Here is a 26732-nt window from a genome sequence, read left to right as displayed (position 1 = left end):
GAGTTTGAGACCAGCCTGGCCAACATGGTAACTCCATCTCTACTAAAAATACAAAAATTAGCTGGGCATGGTGGTGTGCACCTGTAGTCCCAGTTACTTGGGAGGCTGGGGCAGGAGAACTGAACCTAGGAGGTAGAGATTGCAGTGAGCCGAGATCATACCACTGTACCCCAGCCTGGGCAGCAGAGCGAGACTCCATCACAGAACAAAACAAAACAAAACAAAACAAACAAACTAAAACAAATGAAAAAAAAAGAAAGAAAAAGAAAAATATGATGAGCGTACCAAATAGAGGGTAATTTTCCCTGGAGTTCAGCAGGGGCTATTAGGAAAGACATAACAGAGAAAGTAGCCACTAAATGGAGTTTTGAAGGTTGAAAACAATTTCACCAAGAGACTGTGAGTGTGACTGTATTCCAATCAGAGAAAAAGGGTAGTGGCTGGGGAGAGTTAGATTACCAAGGGTTTCCAAATGCTAGACTAGACTTTACTGTCACCCATGGAAGGCCACTGAAGGTTTCTGAGAAGGTGAATGTCCCAATGAGACCTAGGTTTTAAAAAAAAGTATCTGGCAGCAGCATACAGTTTAGAGAGTGCTAAGACTAAGCTCAGGAGAACTAAAAGATTACTGCAACTAGTCCATGGGAAGGAGAGAGGACAAACACTGAAACTTGGGCCGTTAAAGTGAGGATAAAAGTAAGATGTTTTTTTTCTTTGCTGAGACTTAATATAGAGCATGCAAACAGTGGTGCTTTGGTAAGATTCTGATGGGAAATCATAAAAAACAGATAGAGTCTCCTGAGTTTTAACTGCATAAGCTGGGTAAGAAATGGAGACTGAACAGATGTAAATAACGAGGGAAAAGAAGATATCAAGTTGTGCCATCAACCAAAGAGAATATGGGAGAAAGTTGAAAAGGATGTAATGAGTTCCATTTTGAATATGCTGAGTTTGAGGTAGTTGTGGCAAATCTAGTTAGAGGCATCCAACAGAAAATAAACTTGGGTCTAGAGCTGAAGAATAAAATCACAACTCAGGAAAGTGTAGAAGCCATTGGAATAGATATGAACTACCCAGGAAAAAAAATATGCAGGACCAAAGGTAGACCTTTGGAAATGCTTTATTTAAGATTGAAGGGGATCCAAAAAAAAAACAAAAAAACCAGGAGATATTTTTACTGAAAATCAAACCAAGAAATCCTGCCTTCATTACGACAAAGGATTATTCTAGTGATCAGGCTGTATATGTACCATACCATTACGTAGAGTAGGGAGGAAATCTGGAGTATAAAACATTTCTTTTGTACCTACCATACTATAAGGCACTAATTGTCTTTCGTCTCCCTGGATGAGTAAGTGAGCTGAGCATGGCTTGGGTTTCACACAGTAAGCTTGGGGTAACCCCCTGTAGACATCCTGCTAAGCCTACAAGGGGAGTGTAGTATTTCTGCCTAAGGGACAATATATAAAAAAGTAAATATCACCCAGAAAGAAAGGGGAAATCAAAGCTGAGGTGATACTACATCTCTGCCAATGAAGCTCCTGAGTTTACAGCCTCTCAAAAGACAGGGTGGGCTGGATCGGGGTTTTGGGTTGCCTGAATTCTCTGATCTATGTCGAAGGGGAGGTCACTCCCAGGAAGATGCCAATTTGACAAAGCTATATTATGACACCAGAACAGACAGGTTAAATTGTGAAATGTCCTTAGGAGGAGGGTGTGAGGTGGGGGGAACAATTCTAGACCCAGGAAGATTGTGCAGCTACATATATGATGTTCTTTCAGAGGTACAAGAAAGGCTGTCTTTCCCTCCAATATTTCCTCTATCAGCTAGCCATGTTGCAAGAAGTTCTTGACAGCAGAATTGCTCTGCTGGATTAAGGCATTGTCCTGAATTTAAAGGGCATGTATGTAATACAGGATGAGTGACACATTAGTACTGCATTAGTTTATCAGATCAACTAGCTGACAGTTGGCAGAGAACAAGGACCAGGGGAAAGGAATCCAAGATGAACTAAATGTCTTTGTAAGTTCCTTATAATTTTTCATATTTTTGGCACTAAAAATATGCTTTTACTTCACTACATGCTTTGCTATACATCTTACCTTTTGTCAGAGCTTCCTGTCTAGAAACCCATTTTGGGATGTTAATGTCTATCTTCTTAAATAAGATATCTGAGTTCCCTTGAGGAAGAAGTAGTGACTGAGACTGAATCTGTATTTTTTAGGTTTTTTTTTTTTTTTTTTTTTTTTTTTTTTGAGGCAGAGTCACGCTCTGTCGCCCAGGCTAGAGTGCAGTGGCGTGATATCGGCTCACTGCAACCTTCGCCTCCCAGGTTCAAGTGATTCTCCTGCCTCAGCCTCTCAAATAGCTGGGATTACAGGTGCAAGCCACAATGCCCCCCTAATTTTTTTTTTTTTTTTTGTATTTTTAATAGAGATGGGGTTTTGCCATGTTGGCCAGGCTGGTCTCGAACTCCTGGCCTAAACTGACCTGCCCACCTCAGCCTCCCAAAGTGCTGGGATTATAAGCGTGAGCCACCGCGCCTGGCCTAGTTAGTATTTTTAATAGCAAAAATACTGTTTTGCTTTGTTTTCCCTTGAACAAGGAAAGGTTTTAACTTGCTTAATTAACAAAGGCAAGAGCCATTGATTTTGAAATGGCATTAGGAAAAGGACAGATTTCTTCTCAGGTGTTTCCTCTTTAATTTTAGAACTTGATCTGTGTCTAAAAGTAGACACTATGCCAGGCTTCTAGGTAAAGTTCTCTATTTGTATATCCTCCATATTCCAGAAGATAATGTTACAATTATTTAACTGAAACAATAAAGTCCTTGGCAAGACTTTTTCTCTAAAGTGGGACAGAATTAATTTTTATTTCTTCTACATCACATAAGGATACACGGCTGATGAAATAGGGTTTGTATAAAAATCATTTAACTGTACCTAGTGAAGTCTTCTAAATAGGACAACTCAGTGATCCCTGAATTTTAGGAAACATTTACACTGTTTAAATCTTAGCTTAAGAAATTGATTGCACAATGGAACTTTATAACTATTGTTGAAACCTTTTAGCCACTGTCATGTGGCCATTCCACTGGTATGATTTCTTCTTTCCATAGCACTTAACGTTCTAACTTGTAATATAATTTTCCTAATAATTATGTTTATAGTTTATTTTCTCATTTTCCACATTTGGCTCCATGATGGCAGAGCTTTAAAATCTGTTTTAGTTTACTGAAATAAATCAAACAATGCCAGTGGCTAGAACAGTGTCCATTGTTTAATAGGCACTCAATAAATAATCCTTGAATGAATGAATGAGAAAAAGAAAGCAAGTAAACTAATAGCTTTTCAAGCAAATTAGAAAAGCAGAATGTCCTTGTATATTCTAGTGAAAGACAGAACACAAACAGTGAAGGATAACTTCAAAATAAATGGGTAATGTTTTCTATTTACATTTCTGTTTTCTAAGATTTTTAAAAACTATTTAATTGAACCCAAGTGTGTATTTCAGATAACATCTCATTTATTTTTATTTTGCCAATTTGGAACGTTTGACAATTCAAATAATACTGAGCAACAATTTACTTTTGTGCTGTATTGATACTTTTAGTTGCCTGTCCCAATCCATGCAATGCCAGTCTTTTTTTTTTTTTTTTTAATTTTCTTGAGACGGACTCTTGCTCTGTCGCCCAGACTGGAGGGCAGTGGTACGATCTCGGCTCACTGCAACCTCCACCTCCTGGGTTCAAGCGATTCTCCTGCCTCACCCTCTGAAGTAGCTGGGATTACAGATGCCCACCACCACACCCGGCTAATTTTTGTATTTTTAGTAGAGATGGGGTTTCATCACGTTGGCCAGGCTGGTCTCGAATTCCTGACCTCAAGTGATCCACCCACCTTGGCCTCCCAAAGTGCTGGGATTACAGGCGTGAGCCACCGCGTGCTGCCAATCTTCTTACTTGCTGGCAAAGCCATGGATTGCTTTGGCTGCTCACTCTACATAGCCACATGCTCAGGGAAGGGGCCCTATCTTAGTCCCGGGGGTGAATCATGGTTAATCTAAGGTTCTCCTTGATGGTGATTAGTTTAGGGATGGATGGGCATGTGGCACAATCCTGGACAACAAAATCTGAAGGAATCAATCTGCCCAGGAGCTGCTGGAAAAGCTTTTCTCCCTAACTGAAAAAAAAAAAAAAAAAAAAAAAAAGCTTCATAGAGACAACATACTCTCCTTTGTTAGATGTCCCCATATTTGATGTGATGCCTGGAACAACTACAGCCATTGTGCAACCAAGATCCAACATGCCAAGGATGGCAGAACAGAAACATCTGGAATATCCTGGGTCCTTAATGATATGACTAAGCTACTGAATTAACCAACCCTGTAACTGCCTTACCTCTACACTTCTTGTGATGTAAGAGAGTAAAACCATATTCTTAAGCTAATTTTAGTTATGTTTTATGTCACTAGGCAGCTAAAGGCATCCTAATACATTATACAAAAGAATAAACATCAAAATATGCTAGTCTGTTCAAAAGCAGAGTTAAATCAATTATTTTCAGGTACTTACAGAAAAACTTGAGCAATAATATCTACATAAGCAAGCAGTTATAGTAATAATTGAAAATTAATTTGGCCTATTCATTAAAGACTGTTACCTAAAGAGTTACCTAAAACATATTTTGCCTAAATAATGCTCACATGAAACAAGTCTATTTATTTGAATATATTCTATTCTAAAACTTTTAATATAGTATGAAATAACAACCATATAATTAGGATGTATTAAAAAATGCTTTGGCCAAGCATGGTGGCTCATGCCTGTAATTCCAGCACTTTGGGAGGCTGAGGCAGGAAGACTGCTTGAGGCCAGGAGATCAAGACCAGCCTGGACAACATAGCACGATGATGAAGAAGAAGAAGAAAAGAAGAAGAAGAAGAAAAGAAGAAGAAGAAGAAGAAGAAGAAGAAGAAGAAGAGGAGGAGGAGGAGGAGGAGGAGGAGGAGGAGGAGGAGGAGGAGGAGGAGGAATATTAGCCGAGCATGGTGGTGTGCACCTGTAGTCCTAGCTACTCAAGAGGCTGAGGTGGAAGGATGGCTTGAGCCCAGGGGTCTGAGGCTACAGTGAGCTATGACTGCATCACTGTACTCCAGCCTGGGCAACAGAAGGAGACTGTCACCTAAAAAAGGCTTCATCTTAAATTAAATTTTTATTTAAAAATCTTGTATTTTAAACAAAGGAGCAAATACTTTCACAAATAATAACTCGTAGATGTCATTTGATGAAGGAGGATTGCTCACAACACTAAAAATAATTAACATTCAAAATAAAGTTTCAAGTTTTTGGGGAACACCAAGCCATATCTCCCATGTAGAGGTTATATTGGTTAATACAGTTGTATTTGCAATTTCATCCATTTTACATAATCATCTGTTTGTTTGTTTGTTTGTTTTAGAGATGAAGTCTTGCCCTGTCACCTGGCCTGGAGTCCAGTGGCACGATCTTGGCTCACTGCAACCTCCACCTCCCGGGTTCAAGTGATTCTCCTGCCTCAGCCTCCCAAGCAGCTCGGATTACAGGCGCCTGGCACTATGCCCAGCTAATTTATTTATTTATTTTTTGTATTTTTAATAGATACGGGGTTTCACCATGTTGGCCAGGCTGGTCTCGAACTCCTGACCTCATGATTCACCTGCCTTGGCCTCCCAAAGTGCTGATTACAGGCGTGAGCCACCGCGCCCAGCCTGTTTTGTTAATTACTGCTGTTTTATATGTCCCCAATGTATATGAGACTTTAGTTTTTTATTCCTAAACCAAAGACAATTGAGCACGAACAAATAATACACTATTCTAAACTATAGTGTCTCCAGTATAAAGTTTGGCTCTTTTGTGCCTGATTAATAAAATTTGAAAAAATAAATTAAAATGACTTTAACTACACTGTCATACTGAGTAATCCAGTAGTTTGAACGCAAAATGTATAAGATCTCTGAAGAATAATAGAGCATCTTCCATTTCAAAATGTCGAGATGTGAATGGATGATTGGCTTTTCAGGAATACTATGTATTCTCTGGTTTGCCCAAAACCCCATGAACGATGTTAGGAAATTCTGAATATTCCAAAACCATATGTTTGCAGAAACAGAAATTAAAATGGATTTGAGCAAAAATAGTAGCTGTCTCATTATTAAGATTATAACATGGCCAGGCGCAGTGGCTCACGCCTGTATTCCCAGTACTTTGGGAGGCTGAGGTGGGTGGATTACGAGGTCCGGAGTTCGAGAACAGCCTGACCAACATGGTGAAACCCTGTCTCTACTAAGAATACAAAAATTAGCCGGGTGTGGTGGCAGGTGCCTGTAATCCCAGCTACTTGGGAGGCTGAGGCAGGAGAATCACTTGAGCCTGGGAGGCGGAGGTTGCAGTGAGCTAAGACCGTGCCACTTCACTACAGCCTGGGCAACAGAGCGAGACTCTGTATCATAAAAAAAAAGAAGAAGATTATCCATGTTTCAGATCTTTAAAAAGGAGTTTAGGAGACTGTATTCCATGACAATGAAATTTGATTCAAGAGGATGACAAAAACAAAAGAAAAAAATACACACATGCACACACACACACATATACAGGACACGTATTCTCATTTTAAATCGTAACATTGCTTTTGTTAAGAATTTTTGTGATTAGATTACAAATCATTATATTATTAACAATTTGCAATTATTAAAAAAGAATACCCTAGTTTAGGTAAGTAATGGTTCTTAAATCAAAGTGTACAGCAGAAAACAACAGCAAAGTGCTTAAGAAACACTAGTGTGAGTAGGCCTAACTGGACAGTCACCAATTACTGATTTAAGGCCCCTTGACACAGGGAAGTTTGATGAGGGTATTATGTAGAAAACAAAAAGAGAAATCAAGATTCTACTGATCCCTTTACAGATGGCTTACAATAGTCATGATTGTTAGCATGGTGCCAAAGACCAGGTGTTTGTAAAAGGGCATCATGAAATGAGCCAATTAACATGTTTAATCACAACTGAAGACATAACCAAGGGCACTATACACTGAATGTGGATGGACATATCCATATAAGCATGATCCACTAGCCTTTCTACAAGAAAATATAAATTTAAAACTTAAATTTTCAGAAGTCTTTATTATTATTTTAAGAAAAACAAATTCACAATCTAAATACATATGTACATGCATAGGAAAATGCCTGGAAGGATATGTGCCGAGGTATTAATTAGCTCTGGATAGTGGAATTGCAGTCGACAGTTTTTTTTCTTTTTGGTATTTATATTTTCTAATTTTCCTACAATTTACATGCATGATTGGTAATTAAAAAATTTTACAAGCCATATAAACTGGAACGTTTCAAAGCTATAGAAAAAATTAGCAATTGTAACAATACAGTGATCAAATTGACATTTGAAATTATTAAAATATTACATCAATATAATAGATATTAACTTATCTAGTACAGATTTTGCTTATTAATTTGGACTATTGCACATTGTTTTCCATTGATTTTTTTATAATTTTTTAAAAAAATCTTTTGCAGGTAATCCTGAAACAGGGTTTCTCAATCTCAACATTACTGACATTTTGGGCTGAATATTTATTTGTTGTGGGAGGCTCTCCTGTCCATTGTAGGATGGTTAACAGTGTTCCTGCTTTCAGCCACTTAATGCCAGTTGCAGATCCTACTTAGTTGTGATAAACAAAAATGTCTCTAGATCTTGCCAAATGTCCCTTGGGAGGCAAAACTGCTCCTGAGTGAGAACCACTGGCCTAAATTAACACCAGGCAAGTCAGACTTTAAGCAGTTGCTTTTGCCCTAGATAATCTGCATCAATTGTCCTATTGCTCAGGACAACTGTCAGTCATAAGAAGTAACTGAAGCTTGGTTACTGCTCATCCAAGCATATGGCAGATAACCTTTAGATCATCATCATCATAATTAGCTGGTAACTGCTTCTCTGACAACGAAATAGCTGTTTTTCCACTTTGAACTCAGCATGGAAAACTAGGAGACAATGTATGTTTACCATTAAAATTAAACACCAAATGAGGTGGGGGAGAACAAAAAGGAAAGTGCTCCTTAAAACATCAAAGGCCATATAGTAGCAAAACAATGATCAGACCCAGTTCACATATCTGTGTCTTTGAAGCCTTCCTTAAATCAGACAGAAGAAACGCCTCACTGCTCTGTGCTTACAAGCTCTTTGTACATATGTATTATATTTCATTACTACTATTTGTTCTTTGACTGCCTTTCCCACTAGAATGTGAGCTCTGGAGAGCAAATATTTTGATTTTTTGTTTGATTCACTGATTGTTCTATTAATTCATTAAGCCATTCATACATATCCTTCGAGATCAGCACTGTGTTTGACCCACAGTAGGCTAATTACAGTATTAATCACTGAGGGTATGGAGATGAACATATTGCAGGGTAAAATGTGCTAGAATGGAGGTATGAGAGCACAGAGAAGGGTAATCTACACCAAAATGGAAGTTAGGGAGGGCTTCTTAGAGGAAATGACTTGAACAAGTTGGTAGGCAACTGGAAGGAGGGGGGAGAAGAAGAGGGGGCAGGCATACCAGACAAAAGGAGCTCCATGGGCACAATTCCGGGGGAGTCCTCCCTTCTACTGCCTTATTCAGGGGCGAGGGCATCTTTTCTGATAGAAGATTAATTAGCAAATGGACAAACAAACAGGATGAAGCAGAATGAAGAAAAATTCAGCCAGCTGAGAGGGTGCCACCAGTAGTATTAACCTCAGGGATCTTCATGCTCAGGTTGAAACAGGCATGCTCTGATCACAATCAATACCTCTGGCCAATCTCAAGACTTCTGGAAAAGGTCAGCTTGTATACCATATTGCTTATCTTACACTTTCCCACTTCCTAGTGTTTGGATATAATTCAATAATAACTTATTTATGGGGAACACTTCTGTGAAAAATTCTGTATGAGGCGTTGTTGCTGGAACTAAAGATATTACATTGTTTCCTGATACTAGTTCTTATTAGACTTTAATAGGAAAAGGTGGCATTGAACTGATTTTGTTAATATTTTCATTGTTAATTGTTATATTGTCATATTTTTAAGGGGCAAAATTTAGCTTGTCATAAACTATTCTGACAACTTTTATAAACATTTTTAGAAAAAACTGGTTTTTTTAGTTTTATAATATTAATCTAAAATGTATACATATTTAAAAACCATCCATACTAGTAGGTATTTTTTTTTTATCATGTTAGGGAGTTTGAGTTTTCCTTAAACTATGTCTTCCCTTATTACATATTCCTTTAGTTCCCTATGATATGATATTGAGCTTTTCTATACAAGGAACAATCATATAAGAAAAATAGGACATCCACTTCTGGCCCAAAGTAAACAGTCAAAGAGAATACAACATTTGATAGGTGACATCTCTTTCTAAAGAAGAATTCAATGATATCTGTAAAATACAGTAAAGTCTGCTCTCTGGCACAGCTGGGGAATGAGGTATTCTGGTCAAATATTCTGCTTAATAGAGTTACCATATATTTTACATGGATTGCCTATTTTCAAAGAGTTGCAATACATCAAAATAAACCTAAGGCTATGTACCCAGAGTGGTCCCAGCTGAGCTCAGAGGGAATTATCTGGGTGTATATGATTAACTAGAGAGAGTTGGTGGGCCCTTAGGGCTCTATTTGCATGAAACGATTTATGCTGGCATTTTATTTATTCCCAGCTCCTAGGAAAAGGAAGATACATGCCTAGGCACTTGAACAAAAAAGGGGAAGGAGGGCAATGGAGGGGCTTAAGATTTTAGGATTCCCTTCAGGTCTCTAGGAGTTGAAGCAGTTTTTATTCTCCAAGGAGAAAGGGATCAGAAGAGATGCAAAATGAACTGTTTTTATGAAGTGTCCTGTGAAACATGGCTACTTCTGCACTGAACATAATACCACAATGGTACTTCAAGATTGATGACAAAATTGGAGCAGTAGGAAACTGTACCCTTGGCCCACACATAGGCATTTTCATTAAAGGCAACCCCAAGCAGTTTTGCCTGCAAAAAGCATTTAGCAGAATGGAGCTGAAGCTACAACAAGACAGGACAGGCAGGGGCTTTGTCTGTTTTGTTCATTGCTATATTTTCATCACTCTAGAATATAGGCACTCAGTTGCTGATTGGTGAGCAAATTTCAAATGGTGACTATAGATGACGTTTTCGGCACCCATGAAATGACTCCAGGTGTACTTTTAGGGGTAAAGACTTTGTAAAGAGCTTGAGTCCTGCCAGTGGGGGAAAAGAGGAGATAACTGGGATATTTGGATTACTGTTACTAAGGACACCCCCTCTGAATTCATAAATGAAGAGACCTGGAGACATCTACTTTACAAAGAAAACTATATCATTAAAGAAGCACATCAGGGTCTTGCAGCTTCTTAAGGTTGTTTTCAGAATATTACCATTTCATTGGCAAAGCAAAGAGGCACCAACTTATGAGGCATCTAATAGAAATTTCTGCATGATGAAATTCTAGATATCAGAATTTACATTACTGATTAAGACACTACTTTGTTAAACAATATATTTGGTTTCTCACATAAGCCTACCATTTTTATAATACTGAAGTTTTTTTTTTTTTTTAAATGTCAAGTGCTTGGTTTAAAAATGTGTCAAAACAACTTAAGTCATTTTGGATCAGGGATTATATACACAATCCTTTCATGTAAAAATTCACCCTCATTTCTTTAAAGGTAAATTACCATTAATAAATGAATAAAATTTTCTGTATATTATCAATTTAGTCTTTCAAGTCTAACTAAATGCACACATACCCATTGACTTTCCAATTATAGTTTAGATTTAGACACGATTGAGGCCTTGTAAAAGGGAAGATAGCTTAAGAGAGATGAGAGATTTTCAAAATTAATTATCTCCATAAGCCAATATGGCTACACAGGGAGCTCTCAAGACAAGTTTAGGTTTTTAAAGAACAATTATTTAAGATAGAAGGAAGAACATCCCTGAGAATTAACATAAGAGTGAACTTGGTGGTTATAACTCTCCATGTCACACCAGCTATGGGAGCAATAAAGGCATAATGACAATCATACTTTGGCCTTTCAGCCTTTTTTGAGTTTTCATATGGTGCTTCCAAAGTTCCTCTTTGTTCTAAGAGACACAGTTCCTCTTAGGAACTTGCTATTATCTTGTTCTACTGCTTCTACTTTCCAGACGTAACATTTCCCAATTTGGGAGGAGAGTTCAATGTAAGTGATTGTGGCCCATTCAGAGCCAACCATAGATGGTCTGGCCTTTATAGTAACCATAGCTCTTTTGATTTTGTAAACCATTTTAGTTTAAAAAGCTCAGATTTGGTCGGGTGCAGTGGCCCACGCCTATAATCCTAGCACTTTAGGAGGCCGAGGCAGGTGGATCACCTGAGGTCAGGAGTTTGACACCAGACTGGTCAACATGGCGAAACCCTGTCTCCTACGAAAAATAAAAAAATTAGCCAGGCGTGGTGGTGGGTGCCTGTAATCCCAGCTACTCTGGAGGCTGAGGCAGGAGAATCACTTGAACCCAGTGGGTGGAGGTTGCAGTGAGCCGAGATCAAGCCACTGCACTCCAGCCTGGGCGACAGATCAAGACTCTGCCTCAAAAAAACAAGCTCAGATTTATCCTGAGGCCACAGGGAAGTTATGAAAGAATCTTAAGTCAGGAAACTAAGGTTATCTTGTTTGGTTTCTTTTGTTTTTAATTTTATTCTGACTAAAATGGGGTGAATGGATTAGGAAATGGAAATGGGTAAGAGAAGAAGACACAGATACCAGTCAGGAGGTCATTATTATAGTCCAGACGAGAGATGGTTGAAGCCAGGAACTCAAATAGTGTCAGCGGGCTTGGAAAGAAATGGATGGATTCAAAAGTTATCTAGGGTCAGGCAAAGTGGCTCGCGCATGTAATTCCAGCATTTTGGGAGGTTGAGGCAGGAGGATTGCTTGAGGCCAGGAAAACAAGACAAGTCTGGGCAACATAGCGAGATCTCATCTCTATTAAAAATTAAAAATTTAGCCAGGCATGGTGATGCATGCCTGTAGTCCTAGTTACTCAGGAGGCTGAGGTGGGAGGATCACTTGAGCCCAGGAGTTTGAGAATACAGTGAGCTATGATCACACCACTGCACTCCAGCCTGGGAAACAGAGCAACACTGTCTCAATCAGTCAATCTGGGAAGTGGAAGCAGCAAGCCTGAACAATGGCATAAAACGCTATGATTCCTTAATATCATTTAGCATCTTAACAGTTATTTTAATGCTCATCTAGGAGCTGTTCCAAACTTTATCAAATGAACAGTAGCACATACTGATTTTGTTGAGGGGAAACTGGCTAGCATGATTAATAGCAACGGTAACATTTTCAAGTTATGTCAATGAATCTAATAATTCTGCAAAGCCTTATTCCTATATCTAGTATATGAGGTACAGAATGAGGACACACACACAACAAATATTTATTGAGTGCCTGGGTAACATATTGTTCTTTAACAAAACAAAACAAAAACACACAGAAGCAGCAGGAAACTGACAGATTTAAAACAGAAAAGAAGTATTTTCTATAATTTATTTGGAGCTGTGAAAGTTACTGAAGTATAATACTTGCCTGGAACACTTTCCCAACAGCTGAAATTAATTTTTATGCCTAAGCAAGATACTGCATGGTGGTGAAACATATATGGTTCATCGATTTTGAATATTCTATTCAAAATATCTCAAAAGAAAAAAAAGACTATTTGTGCAGTCAACTATTTGAACTAAAAGAAGGACTAAAGCATATAAAGGAGAATAAGCAAAAAAGATGTTTAGACATTGCATAAATATGGAATTTGATTTATTTGTATACACTTAGGTACAAGTGCAATCTTGTTACATGCATGGATTGCACAGTTGTCAAGTCAGAGTTTTTAGGGTATCCATCACCCGAATAACATACATCATACCCATTAAGTAATTTTTCTCATTATCCACACCCCTCCTACCCCAAAACCCTCCTGAGTCTCCACTGTGTATCATGGAATTTGATTTTCTTCCACAAAATATTCAACTTAAATTTAGGGGCTATTAATTTTGTCTATATTGTATGCTGTTCTTTTTTTTTTTTTTTTTTTTCGCGATCTTGGCTCACTGCAAGCTCCACCTCCTGGGTTCACACCATTCTCCTGCCTCAGCCTCCTGAGTAGCTGGGACTACAGGCAACCGCCACCATGCCCGGCTAAGTTTTTTGTATTTTTAGTAGAGATGGGCTTTCACCGTGTTAGCCAGGATGGTCTCGATCTCCTGACCTCGTAATCTGCCCACCTCAGCCTCCCAAAGTGCTGGGATTACAGGCTTGAGCCACTGAGCCCAGCCTGTATGCTGTTCTTTAAACTTATGAAATCTCTAAAACTAACTAGAAAGGATCTCAATTCTGAATTTAGAAATGTTTCTAATTATATATACCTTGATACCAATATATTGTACATTCATCTGGAATACCTTTAATATCCTCATTAGCTGAGTAATATAGAATAGGAATATTAACTAATAGAAGTATTCCATAGACATTATCCAATTCTGCTTTCATTCATTTGAATTGTTTACTCTGAAAAAGATCTTAATTCATAATGTCAACTTCTTTTATTTCTATTTGCCCCATCTTTTAGAGGATATCTCTATCTGAGGAAGATTTTTTGGTATGTGCATTTTGTTTATGCTACACATGCCAAATAGATCTCCCAAGATGAAACTCTGAGCTCATTTGGAAGTAATTTTTGGTAGCACATGAATCAGAACTCTTATTTTCTTCTCAGCACTACTGGTATTTTATTGCTTCCATCTATAGTCCAATATGCTTTTAGTGCTAAGAACCCTGAGGCCAAACACACAAAGCACTAAGAAAATGGGAACTTCTGGCGATTACAATTTTTGCCAATCTTTCAGGGTTCTTCCCTCCCCTGGGAGAGTGAAATCACTTCAAGTTCACTATGAAACAGGAACATGGTGAGCACAAATGATTGACTGAAGTTGGTGATGTTGATTTAGGAGTCTTCGACTTAAAGGTCAGGTATAAAAACCTCAAACCTGCTTGTCAAAGTCTGCTTGTCAAACGCCTGTGGATTTTTCAAGACTCTGCCCTAATGTCACTTTTTCTTTTTTTTTTTTTTGTTTTTGTTTTTTTTTTGAGACGGAGTCTCTGTCACCCAGGCTGGAGTACAGTGGCGTGATCTTGGCTCACTGCAAGTTCCGCCTCCCAGGTTCACGCTATTCTCCTGCCTCAGCCTCCCGAGTAGCTGAGACTACAGGTGCCCACCACCGCACCCGGCTAATTTTTTGTATTTTTAGTAGAGACAGGGTTTCACCATGGACTCGATCTCTTGACCTTGTGATTCACCCGCCTCAGCCTCCCAAAGTGCTGGGATTACAGGCGTGTAATCCCAAAGTGCTGGGATTACGCCGCGCCCGGCCCTAATGTCACTTTTTCTATGAAGGCCTCCCTGGCCAACACAGGCAGAGTTAGGCAGTTCCTCCTTTATGTTATTATCGCACCTTAACATATTTCTATGGCAGCACTTATCAAATTATATTGCATTTGTTTGTCTGTCCCCACACATGGATAGAGAGAAACCATTCTCTTCCTTTTACCTGTGACCCAGAGCATTACCAAAATCAAGTTGGTTTTCAGTAATTAATGGAAAGGACAGTCAGAGAATGGCTAATAATATTCTACATCTGTATAGCATAGGTTTCAAGGTCTTTTCACATAGTAGTGAGGAAGACATGGCTTAAATTATTTTCCATCTTTTATAGACAAGGAAACAAATGCCCAGAGAGGTTATATGACCCACGCACGTTCAAAACAGTTAATACATTGTACACCTAATTCTCATGGCAGCAAGTTGATAAAGATTTGTAGATAGAAGTGGTAGCAGTACTGTTATATAAGGCAAAGACAGCAATGGCTGGTCACGAGTGCATTAGGTAAGTGTTTCAGATTGGCTGACACATTTAGGATCTGATTACTTGTTTTGAAAGTCAATCTTAACAGGTTCTCAAGAAATTAACTTAAATGGACATGAAACTGGACATGAGAATATCAAATTATTTACATTCAATAACAATATATGCAAAATTCTTACTCTGTACTCAAGCTACATGTGCAGTGAAGTCAGCAGAAAGACATAAAACATATCCTACATATGTATGTAATATATATGACTCTGCCATCTCTGAAATTCCGACTGTAACTCAGACTACTAACAGGGAATAGAATTCTTAGAGATCAACCCTTTAACTGTTTCATTTTACAAAAGATAGACAGAAATGGATAGCTAGAAAGGACAAATGACTTACTCAAAGTCACACAGCTTTTTAGTGGCAGTACCAGGACACAAAATCAGGTCTCCTTAACAATAATATTCTTACATTTTTAAAAAACAAGTTATGATTGAGAAGTGATACAAGTAGAGTTCTTAGCCTTTTAGGCATATGGCTAATATGAGTACACACAGGCTGTAACACTGGAATTATTAGAAGAATGCTGCAACATGGGGGGGAAGTACACCATCTACTACTCTGTGTCTGTGTATTGGGGAGGTAAGGGAACATATAACATGACAGACAGTGTTTTAGGATCTAAATAGAGATGAACAATATTAATCATATTTATTCTTATATATTTTACATATATATTCTTTTATTTATTTATTTATTTTGGGACAGAGTCTCACTCTCTCCAGCGGCTCACTGCAACCTTCGCCTCCCAGATTCAAGCAATTCTCCTGCCTCAGCCTCCCAAGTAGCTGGATTACAGGCACCTGCCACCACGACCGGCTAATTTTTATATTATTAGTAGAGACAGGGTTTCACCATGTTGGCCAGGCTGGTCTCAAACTCCTGACCTCAGGTGATCCACCCGCCTCGGCCTCCCAAAGTGCTGGGATTACAGGTGTGAGCCACCACGCCTAGCCACATATATATTCTTATATATCCATTCACCCACAGACATTGTTACAAAAAAAATTATTGGATTCATCATTTCAGTGTGTCAATTAAAGTATATTTTCTGGTCCTTATTCCTTTTTAATGTTCATTGTTTTGTCCTTTTTGAAAATAATCCAAGTAGATATAACCTGTGCGCTTATGTGTTCATAGCATATAATCAGCTTTTAAGTTTTGAAAATGATTTGACCGCTTTCCCTTAGCCCTCTTCTCATTGCCAGTAGAACACATTCTACTAGTTATGGGTTAGCTAAAAAGTATGTGTCTCTATGAAGGGTCAAAGACAAAAATCAACTAATATTTTCAGCAAAAAAGAAGACATATGATCATACTTCTGGAAGTTTGTGGATTAACTTCTATGACCAAAGCTGCTTGTTTAACTGTTCGGGTATGCTCTCGGTTATAGGCCCTGGGTTAGGAGATGAAAGCAATTTGATTTCCACAAGCATATTCATATCTCATAGATGAAGTCACACCAAAATCAAATGATTTCACAGGGCAACAGCATTGACAAAGAAAGTACTGCTTTGGGAATGGAAACATACCTCACACTGGAATGAATTTGTTTGCTAACTGATCTTTCTGCTGGGGATTATTGCTAGAGGTCCTCACGCCTGTAATCCCAACACTTTGGTAGGCTGAGGTAGGTGGATCACTTGAGGTCAGGAGTTCGAGACCAGCCTGGCCAACATGGTGAAACCCCATCTTTACTAAAAATACAAAAATTAGCTGGGCGTGGTGGCATGTGCCTGTAATCCCAGCTACTCGGGAGGCTGGGGCAGGAGAATCACTTGAACCTGGGAGGCGGAGGTTGCAATGAGCCGAGATCACGCCATTGCACTCCAGCCTGGGCAACAGAGCAAGATTCCATATCAAAAAAAATTAAAAAAATAAAAAATATATATATACATATATATATATATATACACACCTTTACCTGTTTGATATCAACTATTGTGCATATCTTTCTGTTACTATTGCAATCAGAGTCTGTGCTCTTCCTGCTACTCCTTTGTTAGATGCAGAGGACATGTATTTCCATAGCATTTATATAGCAAAGCCTTTGATTCCTTTTAGTATCATAACTTGTACCCTAATTGCCACCCCCAATTAATGTTAATATTTACTGTGATCCTCAAGAGTTCCAGTTTAAAACAAGAGCCTACATTGTGAAAGAAACTTTAGGTATTCAGTGTTATTTACACAGTCCAATTCAAAATCAGTTTCTCATTTAGGCTGTGAAAGAAACTTATTTATAAATCACAGCATTTGAATTTATTATGTGAAAAGTTCTAGATATTAATGTTTAAGCTATGTGAAATTATAATATTATGCTATATAAAAATTGGGGTTATTTAAGTACCAATTCATTCATTTCCTATAAAATTTCAGTAAAACGTTTCCCATGTATACCTAACATTGAAGATGATTCATTTAGGTCCACATTATGTTAAGCCAGCCATGACTTATAACTTAATTTTTATCCATGTCACAGGTATAAAATATCTGTCAATTCTTGTTAAAAAACTGTCACATGAAATCAATATAGTCAATAGGAACATAAAATGACAACAGAAGGAAGACATTCAGAAATATAAGCAACAGGCCTTGCAATGCTTTAAGATGTATTACTTACCAAAAACAAAGTTCGGAAGTTATTGAGATCACCAAAGAATTCTTCTATGCTCACTGTCTTTGAGTCAAAAATGAAGTATTCTCCAAGATTCTCATAGAGCTTCATCATGTTGTTGTGCATGGTGGAGAGTTTTTCATACTGTTCTCTGGCAGTCTTTGTAAAGCTGTAGCTTTTTGTTAAGGAACATGACTCAACAGTACCTTTTAAAGGCAATCAATCAGTAGATGTTAAGATTGAATTAAATCATCACTTCTATAAATACATTAGTAATGCACAAATACTTGTGTATTAGTTTGTTAGGGCTGCCATGGTAAAATACCACAGATTAGGTGGCTTAAACAACAGAAACTGATTTTCTCACAATTCTGGAGGCTAGAAGTCTGAGATCAGGGTCTGGTGGGTTTAGTTTCTTTTGAGCCTCTCCACAGTCCCTCTGTCTGTATCCTAATTGCTTCTTCTTACACTAGACATACTGGATTAGGGCCCACCCTAATCAGCTCATTTTAACTTAATTACTTCCTTAAAGTCCCTATGTTCAAATATAGTCACATTCTGAGGTACAGGGTGGTTAGGACTTCAACATACGAATTTTGGGGAAGACACATTATAGCCCAAAATAACTTGATAGAGTCATTATATTGGTTAGTGAGACTTGAAGGTCTTTAAATTAGGCAGAACTATTCAATATGTAACCACACGGAACATTTGTTAGAAAATATTTGCTAAATGAAAGTATATAGGCATAAACACCAGAAAATGGCCTCATATATTTTTATGAGTAAGGTAGAAAACAGTGACAAAAAACTTAAAGAAAAAACTATATACATATATATACTTTTTTCTCTTTTTAATATATATCTCTATATAAATAGAGATAGAGGTTATAGTGAGGCCAGGTGCAGTGGCTCATGCTTGTAATCCCAGCACTTTTGGGAGGCCAAGGCGAGCAGATCACAAGATCAGGAGTTTGAGACCAGCCTGGCCAACACAGTGAAACCCCGTCTCTACTAAAAGTACAAAAAAATTAGCCGGGCATGGTGACACGTGCCTGTACTCCCAGCTACTTGGGAAGCTGAGGCAGGAAAATCGCTTGAACTTGGGAGGTGGAGGTTGTGCTGAGCCAAGGTCGCGCCACTGCACTCCAGCCTGGGCGACAGTGTGAGACTCCGTCTCAAAAAAAAAAAAAAGAGGTTATAGTGAATTCTGTATATTAGTGTTATATATGTGTGTGTGTATACATATATGCATAACCCACATGAGGAAAGGAAACAGAGAAGGAAGAAGGTGATGGGGTTCAAGACACACTTCCCCAAAATATGGCACCTTGGCATTTGAGAAATCAACAAAAGCAGGAAGTTCTCTCTGATCTTCTTCTCATCCTTTTCTCCTGAAGCAGGCAAGAAAATAATTCTCTTAACTGCCTCTGAAGTAGGTTATAAGACCCTCATTTCAGAGCTGCTCCTCCTATACCTGAAGGAAAAGAATGTCCTTATCTCTGGAGACATGTGGACACAGAGAAGAATCTGAACAAATATGCCTTGCTAAGTCCCCCCAGCTCATTACCATTAGATCATACCCCCTTTGCCCAGTTATATTTCCCTACTGTCCACTCTTCATCAAACCTAATCATAAAAATACACAAGTTTCCCTATTTCTTTCGGTCTTCATTTCTGAGGGCTCCAGTGTCACATAAAACATATTAAATAAATCCTTAAGTTTTCCTCTTGTTAATCTGTCTTTTGTTCTAGAGGTCTCAGCCACAAACCCAGCAATGGGTGAGAAGAGAAACTACTTTTCCTCTATAAAGGAGAGGAAGTGGCCTGGCAAGAAAGGAGGAAGAGGGAGAAGGAGGGAAGGGGGGAGGGAGAAGAGAGGATGAAGGTGAGAGGGAGAGAAGGACACAGAGGGAGAGGGAGGAGAAGGAGAGAGAGGTAAAGAAAATTTGCTGTAGCTCTAGAGAGAATTTTCTGTAGCTTTAGAACCTTAATCGCCCAAAGGGCTTGTTAAAACACAAATAGCTGTTTGCTGGGGCCCCAGATCAGGGGCCTAAGAATTATCATTTCCAACTAATTTCCAGGTGATGCTGATGTTGCTGGTCCAGGCTCACACTTTGAGTAGTATGTTCTAGAAAGTTAAGTAGAAGCTATTATCTCCAGAAACTAATTTTACCAGTTTTAAAAAAATTTTGAAGGAATAAATGATCTTAACAACTACCATTACCAAATCATAAAATGAACCAAATATATAAATGTGTCCTACTAAAGATATCTCACTATATATAAATTTATACTTATAGAAAGGAATTATAATACATTTTTTCTGATTATAGAAGATATAAATGACCCTTTTTTACAACTTAGAAATTAAAAACTTAAATCAACTAAAATTTTCCACTCAGAAACAAGTATTGTGAACATTTTGGAGCATTTCCTTCTGGTCTTTCTTCTATGGCTAGTAACTTTTGATTGTTATAGATAAGAATGTTTTAGAAAAAGGTAAGTGGACTAACCATAAAGAAAAAAGGAAACAAAATCAACAGTTTAAATTAGAGTTAAATCCATTAAAAATTAATAACGATCACAGAAGTAAAATTTCTTTAGATGGAAAAGTAATAGACTTGGAATTGTATAGAAAAATAATGGTGCAGTCTGGGGCATACTATTTTAAGATCTACTATAGTGTATTAATATTTTGTGGTGCTATTATTTTATCAAGTACTGATAATTGTGCCTTGAAAAACTTGACTTTATAAGATTTTCTGAATTCTTCACTGTGTTTTATTATAACCTGGGGCCAAATTTATTTTCCATGGGAACACAGCTCTAGTTCTATAATGGAAGTCAATGGGGAAATCAGACCATTTCTGGAAGGTTATTTTGCAGCTGACACTTATGGAATATACCATGATTTTAAAAGTAAGATGCCCACTTCCTATGTTCTTTTTTTATGCTGCCAAGTATTAGCATTCACATTAACAACACAACAGCCCCTTTCATGCTGACAAGCGACATTAAATCTTTCAATCCTCAAGCTCATTTTTGTGTCAATAGACCCGAAAGAACAAACACATTTCTGACAGACTCTACTTTCCTTTTTAGCAATGGAAGGGTACACGTAATGCTTCATATAAAAACAATCTGATTTTTACCTTTGAGACTGTCATCATATATATATTGGTTTTTAAGAAAATGTTTATCATCATATTTAAGCATAGCAGAAAGAAGACTCTTCATTTTTTAGCAAAGAATGAAAGTGACATTTCTGTTTTCTAGCCTCTCTTCCCTAAATAAAATAGATTCATTCCAGGGACTTGCTAGGCAGAAGCACTTTGCAAAGGTCACTTACTTGTAATCTATTTGCAATGCAAATTACTAAACTGTTTGCATATTGCAGAAAGCTCAACATCTGTATAACACAGAGAAAAAGCCAAAGATAACAAAAAAGGGAAAATGTGTATGTTCCCCATTTATCATAACACAATTTTTCACCAGCTAAAACATGTCCATACATATTCGGTAGTGATACCGAATTTCATAAATTTGTTCTTATAGAACAAAAACTGATTTCAGAAATTGTCTCGTACCCAAGTGAGGAAATCTGAAAAATTCTGAGAATGGTTTATCTTCAAAATAACAAATGGAAAGCAGCCCAATCTCTAAATCCTTCACTTACCTTCAAAGAGATTACTTTGTAAAAAGGATAGATGGCTGGGGAGTCAGCACTGAAATTTTTCACAATTGCAACCATGTCACCAAATCCTATTTGGGACTGCAGGTAAGAAAAGAAGTGCACAACATCACTCCATATCATCCCTGTATTTAATGTGGGAATTTTAAAAACTTATTATTTTATCTATATTGTTTTTTAGAGATCTTGCTCTGTTACTCAGGCTGGAGTGCAGTGGCACAATCATAGCTCACTGCAGCCTCGAACTCCCAGGCTCAAGCCATCCTCCCACCTCAGCCTTTCAAGTAGCTGGGACTACAGATGTATGCCACCACACCTGGCTTCATATGGGAAATTTTTATTTTGTTTTTTAAGCAGCCACTAAATACAAGATACTGGGGTCGTATCATGCTAAGCACTGTGGTCGATAGAATGATCATTAAAGCCTTAATCTCTACCCTGAAGAAGTTTATAATCTAATAGTACAAATAATTCTACTACCATCGATTTGCATGTGTATAAGACTTTATCACTTATTATATACCTTTCCTTCCATTATATCCCATATTCTTTAAAACAACCTTTTCAAAAAGGAAGAGCAATATTACCATTCAAATTTTAGAGTTGTGGGAGCTAGATAAAAGGCAGTTATCCATTTAGGGTTAGAACGTAGACACTGTAATAGTCCATGGCATGACACCTAGTTCTTTTCATATAGAAGTGTATTGTTTACAATACACTTTGCCACCTTCATGTGGCAAAATTCAATATTCACTCCTTTATTTTTCTTTTTAGGTCCCAGCAGCATATGACACATTTAGCTACTTAATTTCTGTGACACAGAAATGAAAAGTTTCCTTTCTCACTTCCTCTCCTCTGGTAACAATTTTTTTTTTTTTTTTTTTTTTTTTGCTTTGCTTTGTTTTGTTTTGTTTGAGACAGAGTCTCTGTCACCCAGGCTGGAGTGCAGTGGCATGATCTCAGCTCACTGCAACCTCCGCCTCCCGGGTTCAAGCGATTCTCCTGCCTCAGCCTCCCAAGTAGCTGGGATTACAGGCGCGTGCCACCATGCCCAGCTAATTTTTGTATTTTTAGTAGAGATGGGGGTTTCACCATGTTGGCCAGGCTGGTCTCGAACTCCTGACTTCAGGTGATCCACCCGTCTGGGCCACCCAACGTGCTGGGATTACAGGCGTGAGCCACCATGCCTGGATTCCTCTGGCAACTTCTATAAAATGTCAGAGTAGAGGGCTTGGTCCTGAGCCCTCTATCTATATTCTCTGTCTAGTTGATTTCAGCAATTCACATAGCTTTAAATATCATCTATATTGATGACGCCCAAATTTATATCTCTCCTATCCCAATCTCTCCCGAGACACACACTTTCATAATCAACTGTCTACATATCATCTCTACTTGAATTTTTTAAAAAATGATATCTGTTGATATTTCAAATGTAAATTCCTTTCTGAAAACCCTCTAATAACTTTCTACAACACTTGGAAGAAAATACAAAGTCTTTCCCATGATTTACACGGCTCTACATGATTTGTCCTCTACCCATTCTCCCTTTAAAGTACTATGCCTAGCTACATCAACCTTCTTTCTGTTCCTTGGACATACCAAGGTCACAGACAGCTCAGGGCCTTTGCATTTGTTGTTCTCTCTGCCTAGACTGTTTCTTTCCCACCAAGCCATTCAGTCTCAGCTCAAACGCCACTTCCTCTTAGAGGCTTTCCCCAACCATCCAATCTGAAATATCCATCCACATCACTGTTACTCTGGCCTATTTTTTCATCTGAGAACTTAATCACTATCTGACATTATCTCTTTTGTCTATTTTTCTTATTTCTTATTTCAATCTGTTTATTGCCTACCTTTCCCTACTTAAAAATATGGTCCATGAAAGTAGACCTTCTCTGATCACTGACTCATCAACACCTAGACGTGTGCCTAGCACATAGAAGAAATAGTAGCAGTAACAAAAGAAATGAAAATCAACAATAACGACAATGTAACTGTACCTAACCTTTTTAAAAAATAAATTGTGTGAGCTGCTGTGGAAGACTTCCCATGGATTAACTCATTTAATCTTCACAACAGCTTTCTGAGATAAAAAAATAATTGCATAAGGTCACACAGCTAGCATGTCACAAAAATGGAAATAAACTGAGTGTGCTTCCAGAACCCATGTTCTTAACCAGTAAGCTATATAGTTCTTAAGAAATATTTGTTGAAGGAGTAAAGGCTCATTCTAACACTGCATAGGATGACACCACTGAAGGCTGGGTCATGGGCTGACTTGAGTACTTAAAAACCTGAAATCCCTTTTATGAATCTAAACCAATTTCACAGCAAAACTCATTTACTGAGAATACTTTTACAGTACTATTTCATTGTATTTGAGAATGCATTTTAATCCCCTCGTTTCATCAATCTGGACATCTTAAATACATTTTAATAACAAGGTTGGCTTCAATCATACTTATTTTAAAGCTATATATGTAATAGTGAATATGTTTATCAGTAGAATGATGGTCAGCCTAAATTAAGTTTGTGTCTTTAGACCTGAATGTTGCTCTAGTAGATATTTTAGTAGATATAATGTTTAATTTTATGTCAATTTGACTGGGTTAAAGGATGTCCAGATAGCTGGTGAAACACTGTCTCTGGGTGTGCCTATGAGGGTGTTTCTGGAAGAATTTGCATGTGAATCAGTAGACTGAGTAAAGAAGAACACCCTCCTCAATGCGGGTGGGAAATGATCCAGCTTGTTGAGGGCCAAGATAAAACACCAAAGTGGAGAAGGGTGAATGCTCTCTCTCTCTTCTGGAGCTGAGACGTCCATCATCTCTTGCCCTGGGACATTGACACTCCTGTTTTTTGGGCCAAGGGACTGGGACTGGGGCATAAACAATTGGCTCCCCTGGTTCTCAGGCCTGTGGATTTGTATTGGAACTATACCATCAGTTTTCCTGGTTTTTTAGCTTGCAGAAGCTTGGAAGTTAGATGGCAAGATGTCTCAGTCTCCATAATTCTCTCTCTCTATATATATAGATGTATAAAATATTCTTATTTTATATAAAAAAGAAATATATATATATATATATATTCTTTTTCTCTGGAGAACCCTAATACAATAGATAAAATTTAAAACTGGCCATTTTGTTTATCTCCTATATTAGAGAATAGAAATTAAGAATACGGTTTAAATAAGTCTTTTTATTTTTTTGTAAGAGACAGAATCTTGTTATGTTGCCAAGGCTGGAGTGTGGTGGCTATTCACAGGTGCAATCCCACTACTGATAAGCACGAGAGTTTTTACCTACTTTGTTTCTGACCTGGGCTAGGTAACCCCTGCTTAAGCAACCTAGTGGTCCCCCGTTACTGAAAGGTCACCATATTAATGTGGACCTTAGTGCAAATGCCCAATCAGCCTAGCGCATTATAGCCCAGAACTCCCGGGCTCAAGCAATCCTCTCATCTCAGTCTTCTGAGTAGCTGGGCCTACAGGCATCTACCACCATACCCAGTAGAAATAAGACTTAAATGTATGTAGTGAGATGCCTCACAAAAAAAAAAAAAAAAAAAAAAAAAAAAAAAATTACTATAAAATGCATTTTATGAAAGGCTAATTGCCAGGACACAGTGGCTCATGCGTGAAATCCCAGCACTTTGGGAGGCCAAGGCAGGTGGATCACTTAAGGTCAGGAGTTCAAGACCAACCTGGATGTGGTGAAACCCCATCTTTTCTAAAAATACAAAAAACAGCAGGGTGCAGTGGAGAGTACCTGTAATCCCAGCTACTCGGGAGGCTAAGGCAGGAGAACGGCTTGAACCCAGAAGGCAGAGGTTGCAGTGAGCCGAGATCATGCCACTGCACTCCAGCCTGACTGACACAGCGAGGCTCCATCTCAAAAAAAAAAAACAAAAAAAAATAAAACAAAAAACCAGCAAGGCTATTTGGTGGCTTACAGGCAGTTTTGATTCTAGAAACAGAATGACATTTTCATGTCGTAGAGATACAAGGTATCTTTACAGCTACCTGTAGATTTCTATTTATAATATAAAGTGGGTATATCTTTAACAGGACCTTGTCTATGAAGAAGAGAAAGCTTGTTTCCTCAGTAGAGATTTGATCTGGGTTACTGTTACTCCTTACTTGGGGTTAAGATTGAATATAACTGAGACTTAAGAAAGTGTATTGTAAGGCCAGGCACAGTGGCTCACGCTTGTAATCCCAGCACTTTGGGATGCCGAGGCGGGCGGATCACGAGGTCAGGAGATCGAGACCACGGTGAAACCCCGTCTCTACTAAAAATACAAAAAATTAGCCAGGTGTGGTTGCGGGCGCCTGTAGTCCCAGCTACTCGGAGAGGCTGAGGCAGGAAAATGGCGTGAACCCGGGAGGTGGAGCTTGCAGTGAGCTGAGATGGCGCCACTGCACTCCAGCCTGGGTGACAGAGCGAGACTCCATCTCAAAAACAAAAAAAAAAAAAAAAAAAGAAAGTGTATTGTAGACCATTATGATTGTTGTGACTGGGCCAGGCAGCCTGCCCTTAGTTGTGTTTTGGCAGCACTGAAGGAGAAGCCTATGGCCATATTTAGGGTGACATGGGAAAGCTGGTTATGGACACACTATATAACTAATGCTAGAACCTCTCCTAACACAGTTCCCTGAGAAACTACTGAAGGCACTGGTAAGATCAGCAGCCAAAGGGCATTTGCTCCTGAATACCCAGATTTCCTGGCATTTGGTGCCACAGGAGAGAGTGACAACAACTATAAAAACTTCAAAGAACAGGGCACTCTGGGGAGGATGATTAGACTATTCCAGGATCAAAATGTAAAGTGACCTCTTCCCATCTGTTTAAGCAACTTTGGAAGTCCTTGAAATATTTAAAGAGAAGAACTCTGGGAAAAAAATGGACCTTCCAAGATGAAGGTAATTCAGAGTAATTTATAACCTAAAATAAATATAACCTTATGGCGGTGAAGTGGGACATATCTAATACATATAAACTTGTCAAGTATGAGAGGAAAATAAGAAATTCAATGCAATTTTCCTTTTACTAGTCCCCTTTCAAATTCCTTGTTCTACAAAGACAAATATTTCTGATTTTTCAAGCATGAAGTTATTTAAGATAACTGTAAGCTAAAATCACATCATCTTCTCCCTAACAGAAGTGTTCTTTGCGGGGTTTATAAACTAAAATGTGTGCAGCATTTTAAAACACTGCAAGGTAAAATGCTAATGTTTTGAAAATGTTAGTAATTTGAAATCAGTTTGGTATCAGTCATGAATCTGGAAAGTTAATTTATAAAACATTTATCAAAAGTCCCACAAAGCATTTCCTTTTTTTTTTTCTTTTGAGATAGAGT

The 26732-nt window shown here is 38.2% G+C and overlaps 1 protein-coding gene across 3 annotated transcripts in view; it reads right to left on the bottom strand.

The window, feature by feature from the left end:
* The window catches only part of DIAPH2 (diaphanous related formin 2), a 953710-nt gene that overhangs the window by 255770 nt on the left and 671208 nt on the right, over positions 1–26732 (bottom strand). For all 3 annotated transcript variants that reach the window (XM_055269479.2, XM_055269480.2, XM_055269478.2), the window contains one exon: positions 17685–17849. In XM_055269479.2, the coding sequence (XP_055125454.1) occupies positions 17685–17849 (165 nt within the window). The remainder of the gene's footprint in view (positions 1–17684; positions 17850–26732) is intronic.

Source organism: Symphalangus syndactylus, chromosome X (genome assembly GCF_028878055.3).
Source record: "Symphalangus syndactylus isolate Jambi chromosome X, NHGRI_mSymSyn1-v2.1_pri, whole genome shotgun sequence".
Taxonomy (NCBI): Eukaryota; Metazoa; Chordata; class Mammalia; order Primates; family Hylobatidae; genus Symphalangus; species Symphalangus syndactylus.
Note: the sequence above shows the minus strand (reverse complement) of the source record. Positions and strands in the feature narration are given on the sequence as shown.